This window comes from Vidua chalybeata, chromosome 1 (assembly GCF_026979565.1).
Source record: "Vidua chalybeata isolate OUT-0048 chromosome 1, bVidCha1 merged haplotype, whole genome shotgun sequence".
Taxonomy (NCBI): domain Eukaryota; kingdom Metazoa; phylum Chordata; class Aves; order Passeriformes; family Viduidae; genus Vidua; species Vidua chalybeata.
Window position 1 is genome coordinate 23,255,910 of NC_071530.1, and position 22,412 is coordinate 23,278,321.

The 22,412-nt window shown below is 34.0% G+C and overlaps 1 protein-coding gene across 3 annotated transcripts in view; it reads left to right on the forward strand.

The window, feature by feature from the left end:
• The window catches only part of AKAP9 (A-kinase anchoring protein 9), a 106,203-nt gene that overhangs the window by 39,683 nt on the left and 44,108 nt on the right, over positions 1-22,412 (forward strand). For 2 of the 3 annotated variants that reach the window (XM_053948673.1, XM_053948760.1), the window contains 17 exons: positions 266-436; positions 2,773-2,928; positions 3,835-4,032; positions 4,713-7,157; positions 8,744-8,957; positions 9,714-9,793; positions 11,429-11,564; positions 11,995-12,116; positions 12,631-12,736; positions 13,270-13,468; positions 14,004-14,100; positions 14,940-15,032; positions 16,262-16,636; positions 17,205-17,435; positions 19,029-19,169; positions 19,693-19,796; positions 20,526-20,728. In XM_053948673.1, coding sequence (XP_053804648.1) covers positions 266-436; positions 2,773-2,928; positions 3,835-4,032; positions 4,713-7,157; positions 8,744-8,957; positions 9,714-9,793; positions 11,429-11,564; positions 11,995-12,116; positions 12,631-12,736; positions 13,270-13,468; positions 14,004-14,100; positions 14,940-15,032; positions 16,262-16,636; positions 17,205-17,435; positions 19,029-19,169; positions 19,693-19,796; positions 20,526-20,728 — 5,071 coding nt within the window. The remainder of the gene's footprint in view (positions 1-265; positions 437-2,772; positions 2,929-3,834; positions 4,033-4,712; positions 7,158-8,743; positions 8,958-9,713; positions 9,794-11,428; positions 11,565-11,994; positions 12,117-12,630; positions 12,737-13,269; positions 13,469-14,003; positions 14,101-14,939; positions 15,033-16,261; positions 16,637-17,204; positions 17,436-19,028; positions 19,170-19,692; positions 19,797-20,525; positions 20,729-22,412) is intronic. The other variant, XM_053948852.1, reaches the window with a different exon arrangement.

Sequence of the window (22,412 nt, forward strand, 5' to 3'; positions counted from 1 at the left end):
TGTATCCTTAAATTTGAAATGCAAACCAATTTAATCCATCTATTAAGGCTGACGTTATAGAGCACAACTCGCAGAAATGTTTTGTGTCAGTGCTTTTGAGGTGTGAATTATACTAACAAAGGAGGTTACCATGGCAATAAGATCTTTGATGCTGTATTGTATGTTAATGTTCTAAGGTGGCATTTGGTATAGAATTTGATGCTTGACTTTATTTACTCTGATAAAACATAAAAATTGGCATGTAAAGGAACTTGGATTGATTTAGGAAGAAGAATTTGGAGTTGGAGACATTCATTCAGAGCATGGAATGCAGCACTCACACACACAGCTAGAGGTGATGGAGAATCAATTGGCTGGGAAACAACAAGAGATTGAAGAACTAAGCAGAGAGATAGAAGAAATGAGGGCAGCCTATGGTACAGAAGGATTGCAACAGGTATAATTACCTTATGTTGCTTTCTACTTGCTATTTGGTTACATGCAAAAATGCAGAGCCTCACTGGAAAGAGTTCACACTAATGGAAGCTGTTCAGAATGCTCTCAGTGTGTGATATAGAATTAATTACGCGTAGTTTATTTCAATCTTTTGCCATGTGTTTCATTACTTTGAATGGCATTTCCATTGTGTGTCCTTTTTCTCTGTATTTTGTGACTGAAATTCGAATTGTCTTTGCAGTGAGATACTTCAAATTAGGAATGGAAAGACAATTTTCTTCAAGAAAAGCCCTAATTCTTCTCTACTTATGCAAAGACTTTAATGTTTTCCTGCTCCTCCAAAATCAAAAAAACCTCAGGTTTTACTCCCTAAGGAATAATATAACTGAACCAAAAATATATTTGTATGTCAGACTTCACAGTGTGAAATACAAAACCAACAGTGTCAGAATGTTTTAATTTAAAACAACTAATAATTTGGGTTTACAGGAAATAATTTCTTATTTTAAAAATACTATTGGAATATAAACTTAAGTTTTAAAGTAAAGAATATTCTTCCAGTTTAAACCAGTGGTGCAGTGCACTCAAATCAGTGCTTTGTTGTGCTTTATGTCTTACTTGTCTCTCTCCTAATTTGGATTCAGGTCATGTCACTGTATTTTGCTATTTTTTTGCAAAGTACTATAAAATTTTTTAAAATCTAATAATCAGTTATTTTCGCCATTGCAATGTTGTTGTTATTATTATGATTATTATTGTTTTATCTGTGATAATAGATGTCCTTTTATCCTCCATAGCACCAGTTAAGTGGCTGCCCCAGAAGAGATGGTTTATTATTTCTTTGTCTGGTGTTGAATTTTAATTACTATGTCTTGTATCTGTTGTGCTAAACATAATAGTCATAATCATAGCATAATAAAGAAAATAAGTATTTCTAATGATTGTAACTACTGTTAATTTTTCCTGAAAGAGTAGAAAGTGAAAATGTTTGCATTTTTAAAATTACTATAATTACAGTTTTTAAAATAAAATAAAAATGTACTAAAACAAAATTGAGCATGTTCGGGTTCAGGGCTGTGGTACAATAATATTTTAATTGTTGCAATGTACTTTTGTTTATAGTAGTGCAGTGCATAGTATCTCAATTGAGAAATGCATATGGTTTATTTTTCAGAAGAAACAAAAGAATTGTAAAAGGGGTGTGGGGAAGATAGCTGTCGCTTTAGTTCCGTCTCTTTGTCAAGAACAGAGATTGGATGTGCTTTGGAACTGACATATTTATGTATTCAATTTCATTGAACAGTTGCAAAAGCAAAGGTGTAGCACACTTAAGTTCCTGATATGTTCCTGATTTTCTCTACTATAACAAACATTTAGTATTTTCATCATGTCTGTGCTTTTAAAGTAGGAGTTGACTCCAGTGTTCGAAAAAGAACTTTACCTGGAAGCATTACCATGTTATCAGCCAAGATTGAGCATATAAGTCGGTGAAGGTTTTTTTGGGTAACATTGTAAACAAAGCAGTTACAGAAGATTACTAATGGTTTAAGAAATTTGCAATATGTAGAGAGGAGGCTTCCACTAGCCTTAAGTGAGTTCAAATTGAGAAAGAAACTTTATACTGATACATGATTATATAAATGCACACAAAACTATTGCCAGTCAATATTGTAGAATTTGACTGCTTGAGTGTAATCCTGCAAAAAATTGAAACAGTTGGCAAATAATTTTTTTGTCTTATTATTTCTTCATCATTACAAATTACAAGAGATTCATCTGTTAAGTATGCTGTATCCATTTTGCAGCTTGAACTGATTTTCTCATGTAGTTTTGAATCATTTCCCTGGGTTCACAGTGTAGGATACTGCATGGTATCTATTACCTGCTTTAGTACAATGAATGCTGTTTGTTGCACTTCAAGTGAGAGATGATATAACTTGCATTTATTGTGGGAAAAGTGTGTGAACATGAGTAGTTGTACAAAACTGCTGAAACACTTTTAGTAGATATTCTGGCTTCCTTTATGATAGTTTATGTGGCCACACTTTTTATTTTAAAAGCAAGTTATATATTTAACTAATTAACCTTCTTAAAAGTTCAAATCTTGTTATTTGTTACTATATTTTATGGAGAGATTGTGTATTGTTCAATGAGGGGGAAAAACCCTCTTTCTGAAATTTTTACGAATAGAGCTTGTGAAAATATGAAAACTATACTAGTGAGACACGTTTTAAACAGAGAGATTAGGGATGATTTATTCCTACTTAACTAAAATCAGCTAGTATTTTTGACTGTGGTTTTCATGTGCATTAATAGTTTAAATTTTATCTCTAACAGCTGCAAGAATTTGAAGCTGCTATCAAAAAAAGAGATGACATTATCACTCAGCTCACTACTAACCTACAGCAGGCACGGAAAGAAAAAGATGAAACCATGAGGGAGTTCTTGGAGCTTACTGAGCAAAGTCAAAAACTGCAAATTCAGTTTCAGCATGTAAGTTGCACAGCAACCAACATTATTTGGGTTTGACAATAGTTGTCACTTTGGAGGCCCCATAAATAGCTACTTCCTGCAGAAAATTTTATTGTACATTTTTCTAGAATCAGCCTCTTAGCATAGATCAGCAGTCATTTTCCTGGTCCTACAGTTGTCGTCACAGTACAGAATAATTAACTATAAAAAGATAAATATTACTCTGTTTTCTTCCCTATTATGTGGTAATAGCTTCTGATAAATACTGAATTCTGGGAGTTTTCCCCATCCTGGGGAAAAACACTTGGGTAATTAGTTCTCAGAGCTTTGGGCAGAAATGTTCCCTTTGAAATCAAAATATCCAGCCATCAACTTCCATGGGCCACAGCTTCACACTCCAGTCCTTATATTTTTGAATAAAAACTTCCTTTGTGGTGTTATTAAAAGGTAGTTTAAATAACAAAGTGAAGCTTCAGAAAGACATTTCTTCTAAAAAGTGTGGTGATTGAAGTGCCACAGGCACACAGACTACACCTTACAGTGTTGCAGTTGAATCTTGTAATATTTCATGCTGTTAAAGTACATTGTATAGCTTATTTTGAGCTTCAAGTGGATTATATTCCGAAGCCTGAGATTTTATTATTAAAAATCGAATTATGGGCTCCATAAGTGCAACTAGTTAGTTTTAGTACATACTGATGTATCCAAAACACTGTTAGCTCACCATGAATATTTAATTAATGTGAGATATCTTTTTATTGGTTGGCCATCCCAAATGAATAAGGATGTTTGACTTCCTCCAAAAGAACTTAGAAATCTTTGACTTGTAATGTTGAAGAAAGTAAAGATCACTATTTCTGTATGTAGCACAAGCGTTTTCTGAAAAACCTGATATATATTTTAGGTTTTATTTCTTTAAAATTCAAGTTGCAGGCAAGTGAAGCCCTAAGGAACAGCAGCCATAGTTGCACAGCTGCTGATTTATTGCAAGCCAAGCAACAGATACTTTCACATCAGCAACAGCTAGAAGAGCAAGAAAGTCTGCTTAAGAATTATCAAAGAAAGAAAGAAGAATTTGAAGAGCAGATTACACATCTCCAAGAGAAAATAATGATATATGAAATGGTATGTTCCTTACTCTAAAGATCTCTTTTCCTAAACACTTTTTAGGATTTTGTAATTCCTTTGAAATAAAAAAGCCAAAACACAAGTAATGAGTTTGCTGCATAGAATGCAAACAATGATTTTAAGTTTTTGACACTATTTCTGTTAACTAACACATAATATGTATATAATTTCAAACTGAAAAATTTATGTCAGTATTATGTATTATTTTTATTGAAGTTGTAAAAATATTTAGAGCAAATGATGAAACTGTTTCATGTGTTTAAATGCCTTCAATAGATGACATTATTTTAGAAAAAAAATAACATTATCTGCCTGAACATTCTTCTCTGCATTAAGCAAAGAATGAATTTTTTCCTTTGTGTACTTTTTTTATTATCCTTCGTGGAAAACATTTTAAAACCACCTAAAAAAAGCAAATATTATTAAAAGTGATAGAGACACTGGGGGTTGGAAAGAGTAGGGGAGGGGCATGATGACATGGGTAGGGTACGGGTTCTCAGTATTCCAAGGGTGCAGGAAACTTCCAAATAAGGTCAACAAACAATTTATATTTATGTTTTATAACTAATATAGCCTCTCTAACCTTCTAAGAAAGACTAAATGGCTAAGTCTGTAATTTTTTTACATGTTCAGATAATTATCTAAAAATAAGAACATGGTTTTCCTCTTGTTTTAAGGAAAAACAAAAAAAAGAGGGGGAAGATTTGAGTAAATTACAAGAAAAGGAAGCATTAGTTGAAGAGCTAGAAGCAAAACTTGGAGAAGAGGAAAAAAATTCCTTTCAGCTAAAGGAAAAACTATCAGATGTCAGCAAATTACTTGAAGAATTGAAAGAAGAGATTTCCCTAAGAAACCAGCAGATAAGTAATATGAAAGTTGAACTTACCACCTACAAACAGAAAGAAAGACAGTGTTCTGATGAAATAAAACAATTAATGGGAACTGTGGAAGAACTGCAGAAGAGATGTTATAAAGACAGCCAGTCTGAAGCTGACATTGTGCAAAGAATGGAATTAGAAACACAAAGGAGACTGGCACAACTTCAGGCTGAATTAGATGAAATGCACGGCCAGCAGATTGTACAAATGAAGCAAGAATTAATTAAGCAGCATGCAGTGGAAATAGAACAGCGTCTTTTGCAACAAAAAGTAGAATTGGAGCAAACTTCAAGTCTGTGTTTTAATGAGAATGCTAATAAGGATCAAATGCATTTAATGAATATTAAAATTAATGAATTGAATGTGAAATTGCAGGATGCTGATAAGGAAAGGGAAAAAATAAAGCAAGAATTGTCACAACAGATGGAAGTTATTGCAACAGAGAAATCTCTTCAACAGGCTAGAATTGAAGATCTTCTTCAAGAACTGAATTTTTCAAGAGAGCAGGTTCAAAGAGCCAAGCAAACTATAGTGGATATGGAATGTAGATTAAATGAAGCTGAAAAATACCGGTTTGTGATTGAAGATTTAAAAACTCAGCTGGCTTCTGCCTCTGAACTTAGGAAGGATTTGGAATTAAAACATGAGGCAGAAATCACAAATTACAAAATAAAACTTGAAATGCTAGAAAGGGAGAAGGATGCAGTTTTGGACAGAATGGCAGAATCTCAAGAAGCAGAATTAGAGAGACTGAGGACAAATCTTCTGTTTAGTCATGAAGAGGAACTTTCCAGGCTTAAAGAAGACTTAGAAAAAGAGCACATGGTGAACATGGAAAGCCTTAAACACAACTTGAATATGCACCATAAGCAGCAGTTAGATGAAGTACAAAATGAAATGAGTCAGAAGATTGAAGCCATGCAATATGAAAAGGACAACTTAGTCACAAAGCAAAATCAGTTGATTTTAGAGATTACAAACCTGAAAGATTTACAGCAGTCTATTGTAAACTCTAAATCTGAAGAAATGACACTTCAAATCCGTGAACTGGAGAAGGAGATTGAGGTGCTTAGGCAAGAGGAAAAAGAGAAGGGTACCCTTGAACAAGAAATACAAGAGCTGCAGCTTAAAACTGAGTTGATGCAGGAACAAATGAGGGAGAGAGAAGATACCCTTAAAAAAAAATGTTCAGAACTAGAAATACAAAATAATGTTCTTAAGGGGGAAAATGAAACTCTGGAAGAGAAATTAAAAAATATGTTGGTATGCTCTGAAGAAAACATACTTTGTGACAGTAGTGTTAGCTCTAAGACAGAAATTTTGGACTTGCAAAAAAGAATAGAAAAGCTGATTACTGAAAATGAACAACTTAAAAACCAAAACAGTATCCTCCAAGAGGATACTGAAAGGCAGAAGAGTGCCTTTTCATTGACCGAGAAAAAACTTGAAGCTAGCTATAAGGAACTACAGAAAGAATGTGCAAGTCTTCTGAAGGCAAAAGCTGAGTTAGAAGAGAACAAGAAAAAGCAAGAAGCTGAATATAAAAGCAAACTCAAAGCTTTGAATGAAAAAATCTGCCACTTACAAAGCAATAGACCAGTATTATTTAAAACTAAACCTTCTGGTTTTGAAGGGAGTAAAGAAGTAAAGGTGTCCAAGGAAGACATATTTGAGGCTGGAGAAGTTGTTGAGAAAGATGCAACAGAACTTATGGAAAAGCTCCAGGTTACTCAACGTGAGAAAGTGGAATTATCCCTGAGACTTTCTGATCTCACTGATCAGTTGAAGTCAAAGGATAGTGAAATCTGCTATTTAAATGAAAAAGTCAAATCCTTAAAAGATGAGAAAGAGCAAATTCTAGTAAAATGTAAAGAACTAGAAGTCAGAATTAGTCATGTTCAGAGAAGAACTAGTAGTAGTAATGACTCTAAGAAAAAATGCTCTAAAGGAAAATCTCTAAAGACTGCTATTCCAGCATCTGAAAGTAGGAATAAATCCCCTGGTTCAAGGAGTAAAGCTGATGAAGGAATAAATTCAAGAGATAATCTAAGTTCTGGTAAAGACTGCAGCCATGAGGTAATAAAAAGGAAGAAGGTCCAGCAAATGCTGAAACCAGAACAGCAGTCTGTTGTGGAACATTTGCATGGGATGCCAGACAGGCCGACAGAGGAAACATCATTACCAGCCATTACACAGGGTGAAAATAACCTTCAGCAGCAAGTGGATGCCTTAAAATCAGAACAGGTATGTGATGTAAAACAGGATAGAAAATACTTTAACTATGAAAATTGGTAGAAGCTTACACTTGAAAATTTGCATTATATTTTTTCCAATTGGCTGCTTTGAAGTATAGGTGTGTGTCAGTGGTTGAAAGGGTTGTGGCCAGTGGTTGAAACGGGTTACATGAATGAGCAGAGTTATAAGCACAGTCAGTGTGTATGAGGATGCTTTTTGAATGAAAAAAAATCTCTTCCCTTGCATTTAATTAAGTCAACAGCAATGACAAAAATGTAAGAAGACTATCAGAGCACTTAATATTTTGATGCAGCATTTCACTTTCTTAAGGGAAAAACTTATTTTGGACATAAGTTTTTATTCTGTGACTAGTTTTTCAGTTCTCTAAGTACTCATTCAAACAATGTAAAGAATAATGAAACTTCATCTGTCATCTTTGACCAAATTTTTGAAATATCAAACTTGTGAAATACCAAAATTGCATTATCAAATATTTTTTTTAAGAAATGTATCAGGATGTGATAATGAGAATGCATATCATTCAACTATTGTCTTAAGTTTTGTTGGCACAGTTTTGCTTGTATTTCTCGGTATTGTTAATTAATTGTAGGTAACAATTAAGGAAAGGATTCTTATTTGTCAATATAAATACCTAAGTACTGAGTTACCAGTATTTAATTAGGTGTGGAATCATAAATCTAGATATAAATTTAAATCTATGTACACTGGCGAAGTTCAAAGCATGCTGCAAGTTGTATGCAACTAAGCATTCTGTGGAAATAGATATTAAGCAGACTTAAAAATGTAGCGTTTTTAAACGGGTTTTTTTTCTGTTTTATGAAAGTCAACCTAACAGTGAACTAATACCACCAACCACCTAATATTGCATTGTAGTTCATTCATTTCCTAAGAAATAAAATCACAACCAAAGCCACATTGGAAACAGTTGTGAGATTATAAAAAAGAGCTTTAGCTTTGTGATGGTTTGGTTTAGGCTTTTTTGTTTGTTTGTTTGATGGGTTGATTGGTTGGTGTGTTTTTTATAAGGCTATGATAAGGATCTTACAATTTCCTGCCACACAACTAAAAATCATTGTGGTCCAGAGATGTCTAAAAACCTTTTCAAACTTCAGTTCTAAGTTGGTCCCTGTTGGCATATCCCAGACATCTTTTTTCTTTTACAATTAACATCCCCCAAGTGCAGACTGGAGCTACAAGCCTTGAAAATCAATGTTTTTAACATCTGCTAATAATACAATCTTTCTCTGTGTTTAGAGTACCCTTTCCTAATTACTCTGTTAATAATGATATTGCTTTTGCTTCACTGGGTTAAAATTCATTGGGATTTTATTGCTGCAAAACAGGAATTGAAGCACATTGAGTTTTATTGATTTTAATGTGATTTTTAAGTTGAAGAAATGTCTTACTATTTTGTTAAAACTCAATTTTCCAAACTATGTATATTTAAATTTACCTTATGCATGCCATACATGCAGCATTCCATTCAACACATTATTAATCTCAGAAATTTCCAAAGATGGGTCTTTCTATTTTCTTGTTTCTCACTCTTTTAAATTGTGTCTTTATATTCAAAGACTGATTTACAACTGCAAATGGAAGCACAGCGGATTTGTCTATCGCTGGTTTATTCAGCTCATGTAGACCAGGTTTGTGAGTCCTTGAAGGCAGAAAAAGAGAGTGCACTTTGCAGTCTTAAAGAGGAACTTGTTCATAATCATATACAGGAGATGACTGATCTTAAAAGAATGCATCAGCTGGAGCTCCAGACCCTGAAATTTCAACAAGCAGGTAACTTGACCAAAATTATGAGAATGAAGCTCTATATGAAAAGCTGTCTTAAAAAATCCCAACCAAACAAGCACAAGAGTTTGTGCAGCTAGCTGTCCAATAAATTGTTTTTATATCATATTTTGAAGTATTTTTCTTCAACAAATTGCTTACCCAGTATATGCAGTCTATTACTGAGTTAACTTGGAAAAAAAAGTATATTAAAAATAAGGAATCAAAAGTATTGCTGTTTATATTAGCTCAATTAATTGTAAAGAACAGTATAGTAGATTCACCTATAAAGTAAAATAATAAGCAAATTCACCAGCAAAGTATTTTTAGACTTGTTCTTTTCTCTTTTCTTTGCATTTGCTGCATGACTCCCTGCACACTTTAAGTAAACTTTGGTACTACTTTTGCCTCAGTGAGCATGTTACCATGATGGTTTTCTATCTCAGGTTTTCTGTTATACCATGCTTTGCTCTTGTTTAATTTTTTTTTGCACAAGTTCTTCTCCCTCCACTATTTATCTGTATGCTTGTATCTTTTTGGAGGTCACTAATACACAAAGCCATTTCTTAACTCTTGCTTCTCTAGAATGTGCAGCTCAACTGTGATAATTGAAACTGTCAATGTGTTGTAACAATAAAGAGAGGAACAAAAAAAGTGTCCTTCCTCAAGCTGAAGAGGCAGCCTCGCTGAGGCAGGAAATTAGACCTTTGAAAAGATGTTGTGCATCTAGTGTTTAAAAATAATATGAATAATTTGTATTTGTAGATGATGAAGGGAAATCTACACAAAGACTTATAGAAAAACTGAATGAAGCTGTCACTGAGGAATGTTCCAGGCTGGCTCAGGTAAGACTTACCAAAAAGCCTTTTTCAAAATGAAAATTTGGAAAACAAAAAGTGATGGTTAGTGAGTCATCATGTTTTTCTACATTATTTTTGCAGGTTTTCTTTGCAGCTTTTCTCTTTGCATTGATCTCAAAATAGAGACTGCTAAACCTGAGCTTCCAAAATAGTATTGCAAATGGTTTTGTATTTTTTTCCCTAAACTTATGTCCTTGTCCAGGCAAGTCTTTTGTCTTACACATAGTCCTAATCTTCTAGCTAATGTTGATCTCCTGTCTAGCAGTTTGGAAGTACTTTTTTTCCTTTCTCTTTGTTTCTGGATGTATGTTTTTGATGCAAGAGTCTGGTGTCACTCAAAAACATCTTGATGCGCAGGACATCACCTCTCATATCTGCAATAAGACAGTAATTTCTTTCTTAGTTGCAGCTTATCTTTCAAAGACTTTAAAGTGTCAATCTAAAAAAATTACTGTCTGTATTGTTTTTAATAGATAAATATTATAGTCAAAAATTGAAGCTTATATTTAGTCTTCATTCCAATATCAGCTGCCTATAATAATATTTTGGCATCTCTTTTTTTCTAGAGTAATAGTAATTGATGGCCCTTACTGGTACTTTTTGACTGTCAATCGAGTTACTTATTAGACTTACTTCTAGATAAATTAAGCTGTTTCTGTCACTTATTGTAAGTTTTTAAATCTAAAATACTTCAAATGGATGGGGTTTGTGGTTTGGGTTTTTTTTTTCTTCATTGCTGGACTTTTTTCCATACCTCTTTGGGAAAGTGAATAGCAGGATTTTAACTTGAGATCCACCATAGGAGAGATTAAGCAGGACTCCATGATGGCTCACAGAAAGTAGCAGCTAAATGAGAGTGCTTGGCATGAGTTACTTCACAGCATGAAAAATGCTGCCTATTTGTATGATCCTTTTGTTGAGCTGTCGGAGAAATTATGGGTTTTCTTTTCTAAGTTGAATTTGGGTTTTTTTAGTACAAAATCTTTAAATAAAGAATCCCTCTGTGCTTTGAGCAAGCAGTTTCTTTTCAAGTATCACTTATCTTCAGAAATCATATGGATAAATCTTCTGTTTGCCTGCCCAGTGTGAATATGGCAGTGTTCTGCTGACCACATAGCACCTACATACATAGGGTATTCTGTTCACTACTGGCTTTTTTATGCCATTTATTCCATTTGTCTGATTTGTTCAGCACTTAAAGAACAAGATAAGCTGTAATCCCTAAAAAGATACAAATTTCTGCTTTAAGGAATTCCTCTTTTAAATAAAATTGCAGCTTATGTGAATGAGACATTTAAAATGTAAAGTTGCTTTCCACATTAATAAAGAAGGCTTTTCTCTACAAGATTTTAATACTTGGCAGTTCCAAATTAAATACTGATTTGGAAACATATACATTTATGCTTTAGCTGAAAAATTTTTTCATATATGTTTCTTTTATCAGGACTTTTAAAGATTGTCTGCATTCTTAGGATTCAACAGAACATTTATGCCATCATTTTCACAGAAGTTAATGCTTACAAAATACTACTTTCTTCCTGTTTTTCTTGTTTTCTTTGTGAATTGTGATTGATAAAATAATAATAAATTGTTTATTTTTCACTTTGATTTGGTATACAGGCTTTGTGTGACAGTCAGACTGAATACTCTTCAGCTGCTGTAGAAGCTGTTGATAGGGAACAGGAAGTTTTCTGTAAAACTGCTGTAAAAGAAAAAATTAGTGTAGAATTGCCAGTACCCAGAGATCAACCTCAAGGTAATCATTTTGTACTATTATGGTGGCTAAAAGTACTTATTTAAAGTATTTCAGACTGGCAATTATGCCATTACTTTTTCAAGTACTGATGCATGTGTTTAAATTGCTGTTTTAGAGATTTCCTTATTATTCTGAACCACTTTTTTTTGTTATGGATATTTTTTACGCTGTTTTCATTTTCATGGATATTGGTGGAAAAACGTTTTTGGGGTTTTTCTCTTTCTCTTCCTCCTTTTGTAGAAGAAGCTAGCAGTCCTACCAAAAAAAATGCATGTGTATCAATAAATATAAAAATGTGTTCAAAATCTGGAAGGGCTTCACTTGTTTCAGTATTTTGTAATGTTTACCAGAAAATTCTTCAGGGCAGAACTTGTGAACAAATCACTTGTATTAAAATTTATGGTAAAATGTTCATTTTCTTTTTTTAAAGTCCCTGGTTCTTTGTGTAATTTAACTGTGCAAGAACGTATGGATGCACTTCTCCAGAAGATAATGGAAGAGTACAGCAGGTTGAAAGCACTTCAGACACAGCTGATGGCAGAGTGTAAACAGGTAAACTTTTATAGCATAGAGTAGATGAGCATTTGAATTTTCTCTGTTGCATGAATTCCTTCTGGATGACTGAGGAATTGTTTGAAAATGTGTGTATCCTGGTTGAGTGGCAGAGCAAGGCAGTGATTTGAGATAAGGGAGAAAACTGCTGTCCATGTCACAGAATTGTGGACTGGTTGAGGTTAGGAGGCACCTCTGGAGTTCATCTAACCCAGCCCCTCGCCCAAAGCAGTGTCAGCTAGGAAAGATTGCCAAGGACTGTGTCCAGCTGAATTTTGATACTTCATGAGCACAATGGGCAACTTTGCCTTCTTCACGTTATATATGCCCAGCTCTTCCACCTCTCCTAGTACAACAAATGCTCCAAGCCTGCCATCTCCTTTGTAACTCTCTGCTGGTCTCGTGCCAGTATGTCCATTCCTTTTTCATACTGGGAGTGCAGCACTGGATATAATATTTTTGTGCTACTACTAGACAAATTGTTGTTAATTGCATTTACTTGGTTATTATTTAGGTCAAGGAACCAAGGCTATCTTCTTCAGAAAGGAGGAAAGAAGAGGAACCTATCCATATGGAAATAGGAAAGGAAGGTCTGCAGATGCCTTCACAGAATCTAATGGGTAAAAAGATGTATATGCTGTTTTTAAAGTATGCATATTCAGAGAGAAAAAAAAGACAATGACTTTAATTGTAACTGATTTATATCTTAGTACAGCTAGAACATAAGGGATTTTTTCCAATTTTGCAGTACAATACTCTGATTTTCTTAATTCAGTAAATTTTTTCAGAAGTATATTCTATGATACATTTTTGGTTTAGTATTTTCTAGTTTTCCACAATAACAATGTTACCCATATCAAATATTATTTTGCAAAATGGAATATTAGGTTATCATTCTTTGTTACGGAAAAGTAGTTGACCGGATGTCAAAAATTTTTTTTAACTACATTAATTATTCAGTTCACTGCTAAATATTTGTGAAGAAGTTAATATAGTTTCTTTCTTTCTTTCTTTTGATATTTCATTCTTTTGTTCTTTCATACTTTTGTTTGTTCTTTCTTCCATTTTTTTCTTTCTTTTGTTCTTTTTTTATTTCTTTTTCTTTCTGTCCATCTGTCCTTCTCAATCCCTGCTTCACATAACCTATATTCAGATTGTACAATTCAAGAATACTGTTCAAAGGAGATAGGGAACCTTAAAAAACAACTTGAGAAGCAGCATGCTCAAGAGCTGGAACACCTCCGGTCCTATTTCCAGCAGCAGCTGAAAGAAAGTCAAGAGAGGTACACTACAGAGCTTGTCCATCTGCAGGATAAGCTTCAGATTGCCGTGGTATCCTCTGATCACACAAGGTATTCATCGTTTTTTTAATGATTATAGCTTTGTGCTCCTTCAAGAAGTGTTTAAAATAACCATTTGTGTAAAGCTCTGTGTTCTATTTCAGAATTGGAGACATTTTTTATAAACATATTACTCTTCTGTAGTTTTGTTCCTTAAAGAGGTGTTAAGAGTGTTATGAAGAAATGACATAAACATTGCAAATTGAGTAGTGTGGCATTTATAGTTACTAGAGGAAGATTTGATAAATGGAATAATGTATAAAAGTAATTTCATATGTATGAGCTTTATAGCAGTAATTTTAAAACTTCAACTTAGTAGACCACATTTAGTCCTCAAAACTCCAGGCATTATCCTTTACATCTAAAGACATCTTGTGTAGATGTAGTTGCCAGAAATTAATTATTTTCTAGAATGAAAGATAATAATAAAGTTTGTGATGAAGTTTAGGTCCAGTTAACACATTCTGGTTTTCACCAAGTCATGGGTAAAATATTGATTTTTTTTTTTAATTATTATTTCCCCTCTCTGCTTTTTGTACCTTTTTAGTGTATCCACAGATTCAGAAAGAAAGTTAAAAGAAGTCTTCAGGAAAGTAAAGTGCACAGAAAATCTTCATCAGAAAAAAGCAGATAAAGCATTAGAGGTATGATGTGACTCAGTTGATAGCTAATATATATAAGAGTGACATAATTTATATGCTTTGCCTTCTTAGATTAAAGTGAATTATGCACTAATACTTAGTAGATTATGGTAGTTATCGTCTTAGTACTGTACTAAACTATTAGACAGTCCACGTTAGGGGCAAAATATTTAATTTTCTTTTTGAAAAACATATCTGGGAATTATGATCAAGAAAACTTGCTTTATTGTTGATGGGTTTAAATTTATTTTCTTTATTTTGTCTCTGAAACAAGACGTTTCAGTTGGCTGCTTCTGACTAAAGTGGGAGAGAATTAGTGTTCAAATTCTGAGATTTCTTCAGGAAACTTTAAAATATTGTGAGTTTTCTTTAAACACGAGTTATGAAAGGAGCAGTTTAAGTGAAATACCAGGACTTTCGTTATACATGCTGCACAGTTTAGAAGAAATTTTGAAAAAATAACCCCAAAGATTTTAAGAGAACAAGTGCAACTGGGAAAGACCCCAGACTCCTCCCCTAGGAGTGCTGGAAACTTGGCTCAAAAATTCTGCATTTTGCAAAATAGTAATGTTGTTTTGTACTGTGATTCTGTGCTCCCTGAACTGGTTTCACTGCATTTGGCATTTCAAATAGTGCTGGAAGGAGAGTTGTTGCAAACCCAACTTTTAAATTTCATTTTGAAGCAGAAACAAGGCAAAGTGTTCTACCCAGTTCTTCTGTGTTGTGGTACAAAATTATGTGATTTGTATGAGATGAAGAAAACCTAATTGAGGGAAATAATCTCTTGCTGGATTTAAACTTGAAACTAATACATGAATTGAGATTTCATGTTTTTCTTACAGCTTGGTAGGGAGATGGAAATGCAGAATGATCTGGATGTTGTTCAGTTGCTCCAAAAGCAGTACCAAGAAAGATTAGAAGAAGAAGTAGCAAAGGTATTACTTTTTATTTCGTTACTTTAAAATATGTTTAAAAAATCTGTCATTTGTCATTTTTATTTGCCATTTCCAACTATTTAGGCAGTTGCTGTAGCATATGTTAACTTTTGTATGATTTATTTACAAGGAATAGTTCATTTGACTTCTGAATAGGAAAGTCTTTAAAAATTCTAGAACATTTTGGGGATTCTTAGCTCTATGTCCTATTCCTAACTCAAAATTCCTGTTCATATGGGTTGTAGTGTTAGTGTTTAAAACTTCAAGGGAAATAGACAACATGCTACCATATCCTGCACTGGAATTTATTTTAAAAGTCCAGAGACTTAGAGTGTATTTCTTGCTACCGTAAGTTTATCAGCAGGTCAGTTCAAAAGACTTTTGCACTTAATGGTTTAATATTATTTTCTCATCATATTTTATTGTGCATTTTAATATGTTGTGTAAAATGCATAGTTTTTCTTTGGATCTGGTTACTAAAACATGAAAATTAAAAGTAAGATTTTGTAGGTAGAGTATATATGTTTGTGGATTTACTTACTTTCTGATTTGCAGTAAAGTTTCCACTTTTTTTGCAGAATACAAAAAATATTCTCTTATCTGCTGCCAAGAAAACCCTTCCTTATGAGGAAACAAATGTTGCATTGGTCAAGATCAGTTTAAGTTCAAAAGACAAACATTTTCTGGAAAGGAAGAGTTTGGTGTTTTCAAGTGTAGCAATTCTGAATTTATTATACAATTTTTTCACACTTTTTGTAGCTTATGCTATAAATCATTGTATTCCAAATCTAGAATTTCCTGGGCTAAGTACCAAGCACATGGCACTGCTTTCTTTATACAGTCCAAAATTCCCTGTCAGTCAAACTTTGGCATAGGATGCTTGGCTAGATAGAAAAAACTTAGCACTGCTGCTCTTAAGTCTGTTTGCCAGCACTTTTTGAAATCATCTAATAGGATCTTTAAAAAAATGAAAAAGATATTTCCATGCTAAATAATCTATTGTAATGGAAAACAACATTGTAGTTCATTAAACTACCTTAAATATAGTGTGTATTTTAAGATGTGACCATTTTCAAGATTGACAAGATATCTTTGTTCTTTTATCCTTTTTTTTTGTTGTCCTCTGGGAAAACTTATATTTTTATTGTTGATGGTCATCTATGAGATTTCTTCAGTAATAGGAGATGCTGTGAAGCATAAACTAATTCAGACTTCTCTTATTTTTTCAGGTTATTGTGTCAATGAGTGTAGCATTTGCCAAACAGACTGAATTGTCAGGAATTGCTAGGCAGAAGGAAGAAGAAGCACCAGTGCATATTGCACATCCAGAGAGAATACATTTTGGAATTAAGAAGCAGCACAGTGAGGAAGAGGTTGATAGCCTTCTTACGAAAGCAACTGGAAAAGGCAGTAAGAATGAAGAAGGATTGAAATCACTTTGTAAGGAACTCCGTGAAGAGTCTGGAGAGATCAACTCACTTGGAGAACAGCTTCATTCTAATAGCAGCCCTGATTGCATATTAGGACAGACAACAACACATAAGTCAGTGATTTCTGAAGAACTTTTTTCCCATAACAAAGGTCTTACAGCAGAAGAAACACCAGTAAGTGTTATAAAAAACAGCAAAGAAAATATTAAGATGAAAATTCCATTTAAATATTTCCTTTTCCCTATCACAGGGTTGACAACTTCAGACCTAAATTATCTACCCTTCTTTTCTGTGTGTATGCCTGAGGGAGGGAATATGATGCCAGCTATATTGCAGACAATAAATTGTATAAAGACTTTTTTGTAAGCTAGGTTATATTTTAGTGTTTATACAAAGAACAGGCTAAAAATAATGCTTAAACTGTTTGAGTCTCTTGTGATAAAGGACATCAGCACAACAATTATTACACAAAAATTATTAAAGCAATGTAAAGCATATAGTTAGCATTTCACAAACATGGGGTGGGGCTGAGCTAAAATAAATAAGATAAAAAGGAGTCATAAAAAGCATAAAAGTTAATACTGTTGAGAGTTATTGGGAAAAAATTACCTTTTTAAATGGAGAATAATTCTAAACCTGGACTGTAAATATATATATATATATATATATTTAGATATATTTAGATATTATACATTTATTTAAATGTTAAAAATAAGATGCTAAAGTAGATGCACTGTTTCAGCACCCCGGTGAGGTGGTGGCCACGGACACAGACACAGAAGCATCCAGTCAGCTGCTGTTGTACGAGGAGCGCTTGGAGGACATGCGGCAGGAGCTCGTGCGGCAGTACCAGGAGCACCAGCAGGCAACTGAGTTACTGAGGCAGGGGCACATGCAGCAAATGGAGCGTCAGAAAGAAAATCAAGATCAACTCTTAGCTGAGCTGGAGAGTCTTAAGGTGCAATTAGCTGAGGTAATACAGAATTCAGCCAGTGAGTTAATATGGGTTAACAAAGGAACATCACCAGGCAGATTCATATTTATGCATTTATATCTATTTAGAGGGAGAGAGAGGCATGCCCATATTTATCGTGTGCATGCATGCACACTCATGCACACACACATACCTTTGTGTGTGTGTTTGTGTGTACATGCAAACCCATATATGCATATATTTATAGAAGACATACAGCTTTAATCATAGCTCAGGCTGTGATTAATTGATTTAGACTTCTGTAAACGTGGAGCAAACCTGCAGTACTGCACAGCAGCCAGAAGAGAGTGATTGTGGATGCACTGCCAATCATGCCACCTCCCAGATACATGGCCCTGTGTAGGATGCAGGCAAGCAGCCATTTACATCAATGAAGCCACCAGCCATGACTAGAAGTACTAAAAAATTCATTTTTCATCATTCTGATTTGGACAGTATCAATGGCTTCCTGCAACATTGTGTTTTGGCGTTTTGGGTTTTTTTTCCCCAATTCTGGGAGATAAGTCCTTACCAACTTTTAGAATGAAACAACGTCTGTGGGGTTTGGTGGGAAACATCAATATTTCTTTGCCTTTTCAAACTTAACTTGCTGTCAGTCCATATCTATTCAAAGCCTACGGTAGGTGTGCTAATGAAACTCATTAGTTTATCTTGATTAATAATAATTCAGTAATGTCATTTATAGACATGTCTTTCAAGGATTCCTTACACTGAAATACAAAGTAAAAAGAATCCTGAAGAATATATCTTGCTCTGATTTAATTTCAACAGCGTAACATTACCAAAATGCACATGAAGCTAGTAATCAGCGAATTCTAAAATTCTTTGCTGTCACTGTGGAGTGGAGCTTGAGACCTTTTCCAGACCTGGTTCTACTCTGTTTAAGTTTGGGCTCAAGGAGTTCTGGAATCTAGAAAACCAGTCACTTGTACCTTAGGAATCCTTTTCAGCAACATCATTCCTAGCTGCTTTGAAGGTGTCGTAGAATAATTTATCCTGATCTTTCCTTTTGATGTATGGATACTTTCTCCTTTTACCTTTTTTTTTTTTTCAGTTTGTAACTGCATCTTTGTCAGGGTTTCAAATTCCTATAACTGATAAAAATCACTAAGTAGAACTTAGGATACTGGGGTTTTTTTGGTTTTTAATTCCAAGTATGTATGTTCATATGAACTACATACAAATATATGCATTGTGTTTAAGCCATGAACACTTCTAGCTCTTCTAAAAGAGAATGTGTGTAGGATTTTTATAAAAATAAGTTGTTGTTATTATCTTTTGTCTTGTGCAAAGCATGTTACAGCATGTAATATTGAGAAATTCTCTCCAGTTTGCATTGTGATCATTGTATTTCCTAAAGAGCATAAAAATGGTATGAAAATCTTAAGGAAGGTTTAAGTATTTTTAAATATTTATTTTCCATTCTAGAAAGCTTTCAGTGATTTTATAATGATTTAAAGAGACAGACTGAAATTTCCTTGTTCAGTGTCTGTAAAGAATTAGAAGTGACAGGACTCACTTTACTCAGAAGCTTAAAAAACTGTGTGAGCCTCTCTAACATTTCTTTTTTAGCGTGTCTCAATGGAGAATGACAGCCTGGTTGCAGAAAGAGAGAGAATGCTTTTAGAAGAATTGGAATCATTAAAACAACATTCCATACCCGGAAAAGAGAGGCTGTTTTGTGAGTTACAGAACAACAGCACACAGACAGAGGTAAATACGGACTTTGACTTTCTGGGCAACCGTGGCATGTAAAAGATTCCTGTTCGCTGTTATTTGTTCTGTGTAATATATTTTCCTAAAAGATGTTGGGTATTGCTGGAGCAGAGCAGCTGTGATTCAAGAGGTGATAGTGGTAAACATAGCTTTTTGACTTCAGGTAAGCAGAAGCTTGAAGGTGGTGATTATTGCTACAGCTATTTCCTTAAGTAAACTCACTTTTTCATATTGCTATGGCAACACAAACAGAAAATACAACAACTGTTTAATCAGTGTAACAAAGTTCTTTCTAATTGGCCCTGCCCTGGATTTCCTGGTTTGTTTTTGTTAATATTTTTTCCATATAGTAAGAGTATTACTTTATTTGTAATTTGGTGTGGAAGTATTACAAAGGAAATGGCAACTCATTTAGGTTGTAAATTTCATATCCTGCCATATGTAAGAAGAATATGTTGATTCTGGCATGACAGGATTCCTGTCCTTTTTGTTTTCTCTCCCTCTGCCAAAACTTACTCAGAATGAAGATGAAAACCAAAAGGATGCAAGAGAGCAGCTCTTTGAGCATGAAGATGGGGGAAGAAAGCCTGATGAAACACCTTCAGCTCTTCTTTCTAAAGAAAGGTGCTTAGAACTGTTAAGAAAATATTTTTCTTAAATTTTGATAATCTTGTTCTTGCTGTTAAATTAATAATATTTATAAGCTTTATTCTGGCTGATGATAATGTGCACATTTTGTTCTAGAAAACAATATTTCTAAGTGTATGTACTTTAGGTTAAATAATGTCTTGTTTTTTATAAAACCTAACCATGTAATGTTATAGAGGATGAGACAAATCTTAGCCTATTTTACTATATATTTTGTATTACACACATTGAATCATAAACATTGTTTATACACATATATTTATATACATATGGTATGTACATATGTGAATTAATTTTATATTAGTACGAATGTTTTATTTTATAATGCCATTTTACTATTCTGTAAAGTTTTTGATCTGTGTAGAGGGACAATTTTCTTAACTGTCATTTGAGAAAGGATTAATTTTATAATGAATACCAGGCAAAAGCAGACCTCCGCTTTAAAAGAATAACTAGATAAAACACCAAGATAAAAGTAGAGCTAGTGATAAGTACTTTGACTTTTTATATATTTTGTAAAAAGAACTGACTTTTAACACAAATGTGTATTTAGTATTTATATGATGTAGAGTTTAGCCTTAAAAAAGAAATCTCAGTTTTGTTATTTCAGTTGCAAATCTTCTTTGGTTGCAAGGGTGTATAAAGGCTACAACCCACTTGGAAATCAGGGAAAGATCAGAGGATTGATTAGTTTCTGTCCTGCAGGCATGTGATGAAGGCTAATGAAAAACTCATGAAGATTCTTTTAGAAGTTGTGAAGACAACTGTAGCAATGGAGGAGACAATTGGTCAGCATGTTCTTGGGTTACTGGATCGATCTGGGAAAGTCCAGGCTTCCAAACAAGCTGGGTGGGACACTGAGACAGAGGAGTCAATAAAACCCTGCATCCGTGTGGGGTATGAAAAAGGTACTGATTGTATGGTTTTATATTTCATAAGTATCATTTGCATGTTTTAATGATAAATTTAAATACTCTTAGTTTTGATATTTTAAATTAAACTTTTTTTAAGGAAAAAGCCCCCCCAACCTATTTTTCATTTGAATGGATATGACATCTCTACTTCAGAGACAACATTTCAGGAGTTGTCTGGGCCATTCTCCACATCAGTTACAACTCACATCTAGGGTCCTGTTGCAAAGTCTGCAACAGAATGGGAAAGTGATTGAGAAGTCAAGGAAGAAAAAGTTTCTGTTGATGGAGGTAAAGAGAATGAAACATAGCTCCATGGCATATTGCACCACTTACACCCTCCTGTGTATACGTGGGAAATGGGAGCTAGTGTCAAGGGCTGTATCTCCACCAGTGCACTAAAAGTACAGAGGCATGCTGCTGGTCACTGAGGGCAAGCTGGTAGGGGACAAGCCCGTATATGTGTGCTTATGGACTTCATAATAGAAGTCATTAATGCTTCCTAAAGAAGTGTTTGCATGCAAATCCAGTTTTGGACGCAGTTCCAAGGACTTCTCAACTGCCAGCACTTGCCCATCAGCTGTTTCCAGGAGCACTAGTTGACACAAGACTGAAGGAGCATTTTGATGGTGTAGTTAGTTACATACCAGTGTCAAAGAGCTCTGCTGGGCTCTTTTTATTTTCTTCTGACTGCACTAGGATAGTGTCTGTCCATTTCTCTTTTGGGCAAGAGTAGGTGCATGATTGTACTGCCATTTGGGTACATTAAGGTTGTGACATGCATCCTGGATCTTGTGGGGAGCTATTGAACAACAGATCAGTTCAACCTCAAACACATTATACGTCTAGATTTGGCTGGAATTTTAACTGCTAGGAATGAGAAAAAGAACTGGAAGTCAAATACTACATTTCAGTATTAAGAAAGTGTCTATTAAGAGGATAATAATACAACTGGTAAATGAAAGTGAACTTTACCTCTTTTTTTTTGAAATGTAGATTATTGCATGTTATTGATTCCATCTGGCTTTAAATATAGGTCACATTAAGCCTTGGGGCAAACTGAGAAAGGTTGCATGAATTTGTAGCACAGAGACATCTTCAATTGATCACTCAAAAGGTTATCTGCAATGAAATGTATAAAGTTGTAGTCTAACAAGTTTCTGAAGTTTTCAAATTAACAGCAGTTTTATTCTGGTACTACTGTTTCATTTTTTTAAAAAAGTAACTTTTGTTTTCTATACATACAACTGTATTTAGTTGTGAGAGAAATTATCTTTTGAAACTTCAGGCTTTTGAGGCTTTGCCTTTTTCCTCAAATAGCAGATTGGATAACTAAGCTTCTGATCTTATTTTTTGCCTGCTCCTGCACATCAGTGTGTATACTTGTACATGTCACTAATTATTGTCATTAACAATTCTTAATATGGATTACTTGCATTACATACATGTAGCAAAACACAGTTAAAAAATATCTTTTTTGTCATTTTGACTTACTTGGCTGTCATAGTGCTGCTGTCTAAACACACAACATGCCCTGTAATTGGAATGATTTGCTAATTTCTTATGAAGTCTTCTGATGAAAGAGGAGTCTCTTCAGGTAGAAAAAAGCTCTCTTCCATTCTGTTAGTGATAGAATGTGTTTGCTATTAGTGTATTTTGAAGAGGTATGTAAGGTTTCACT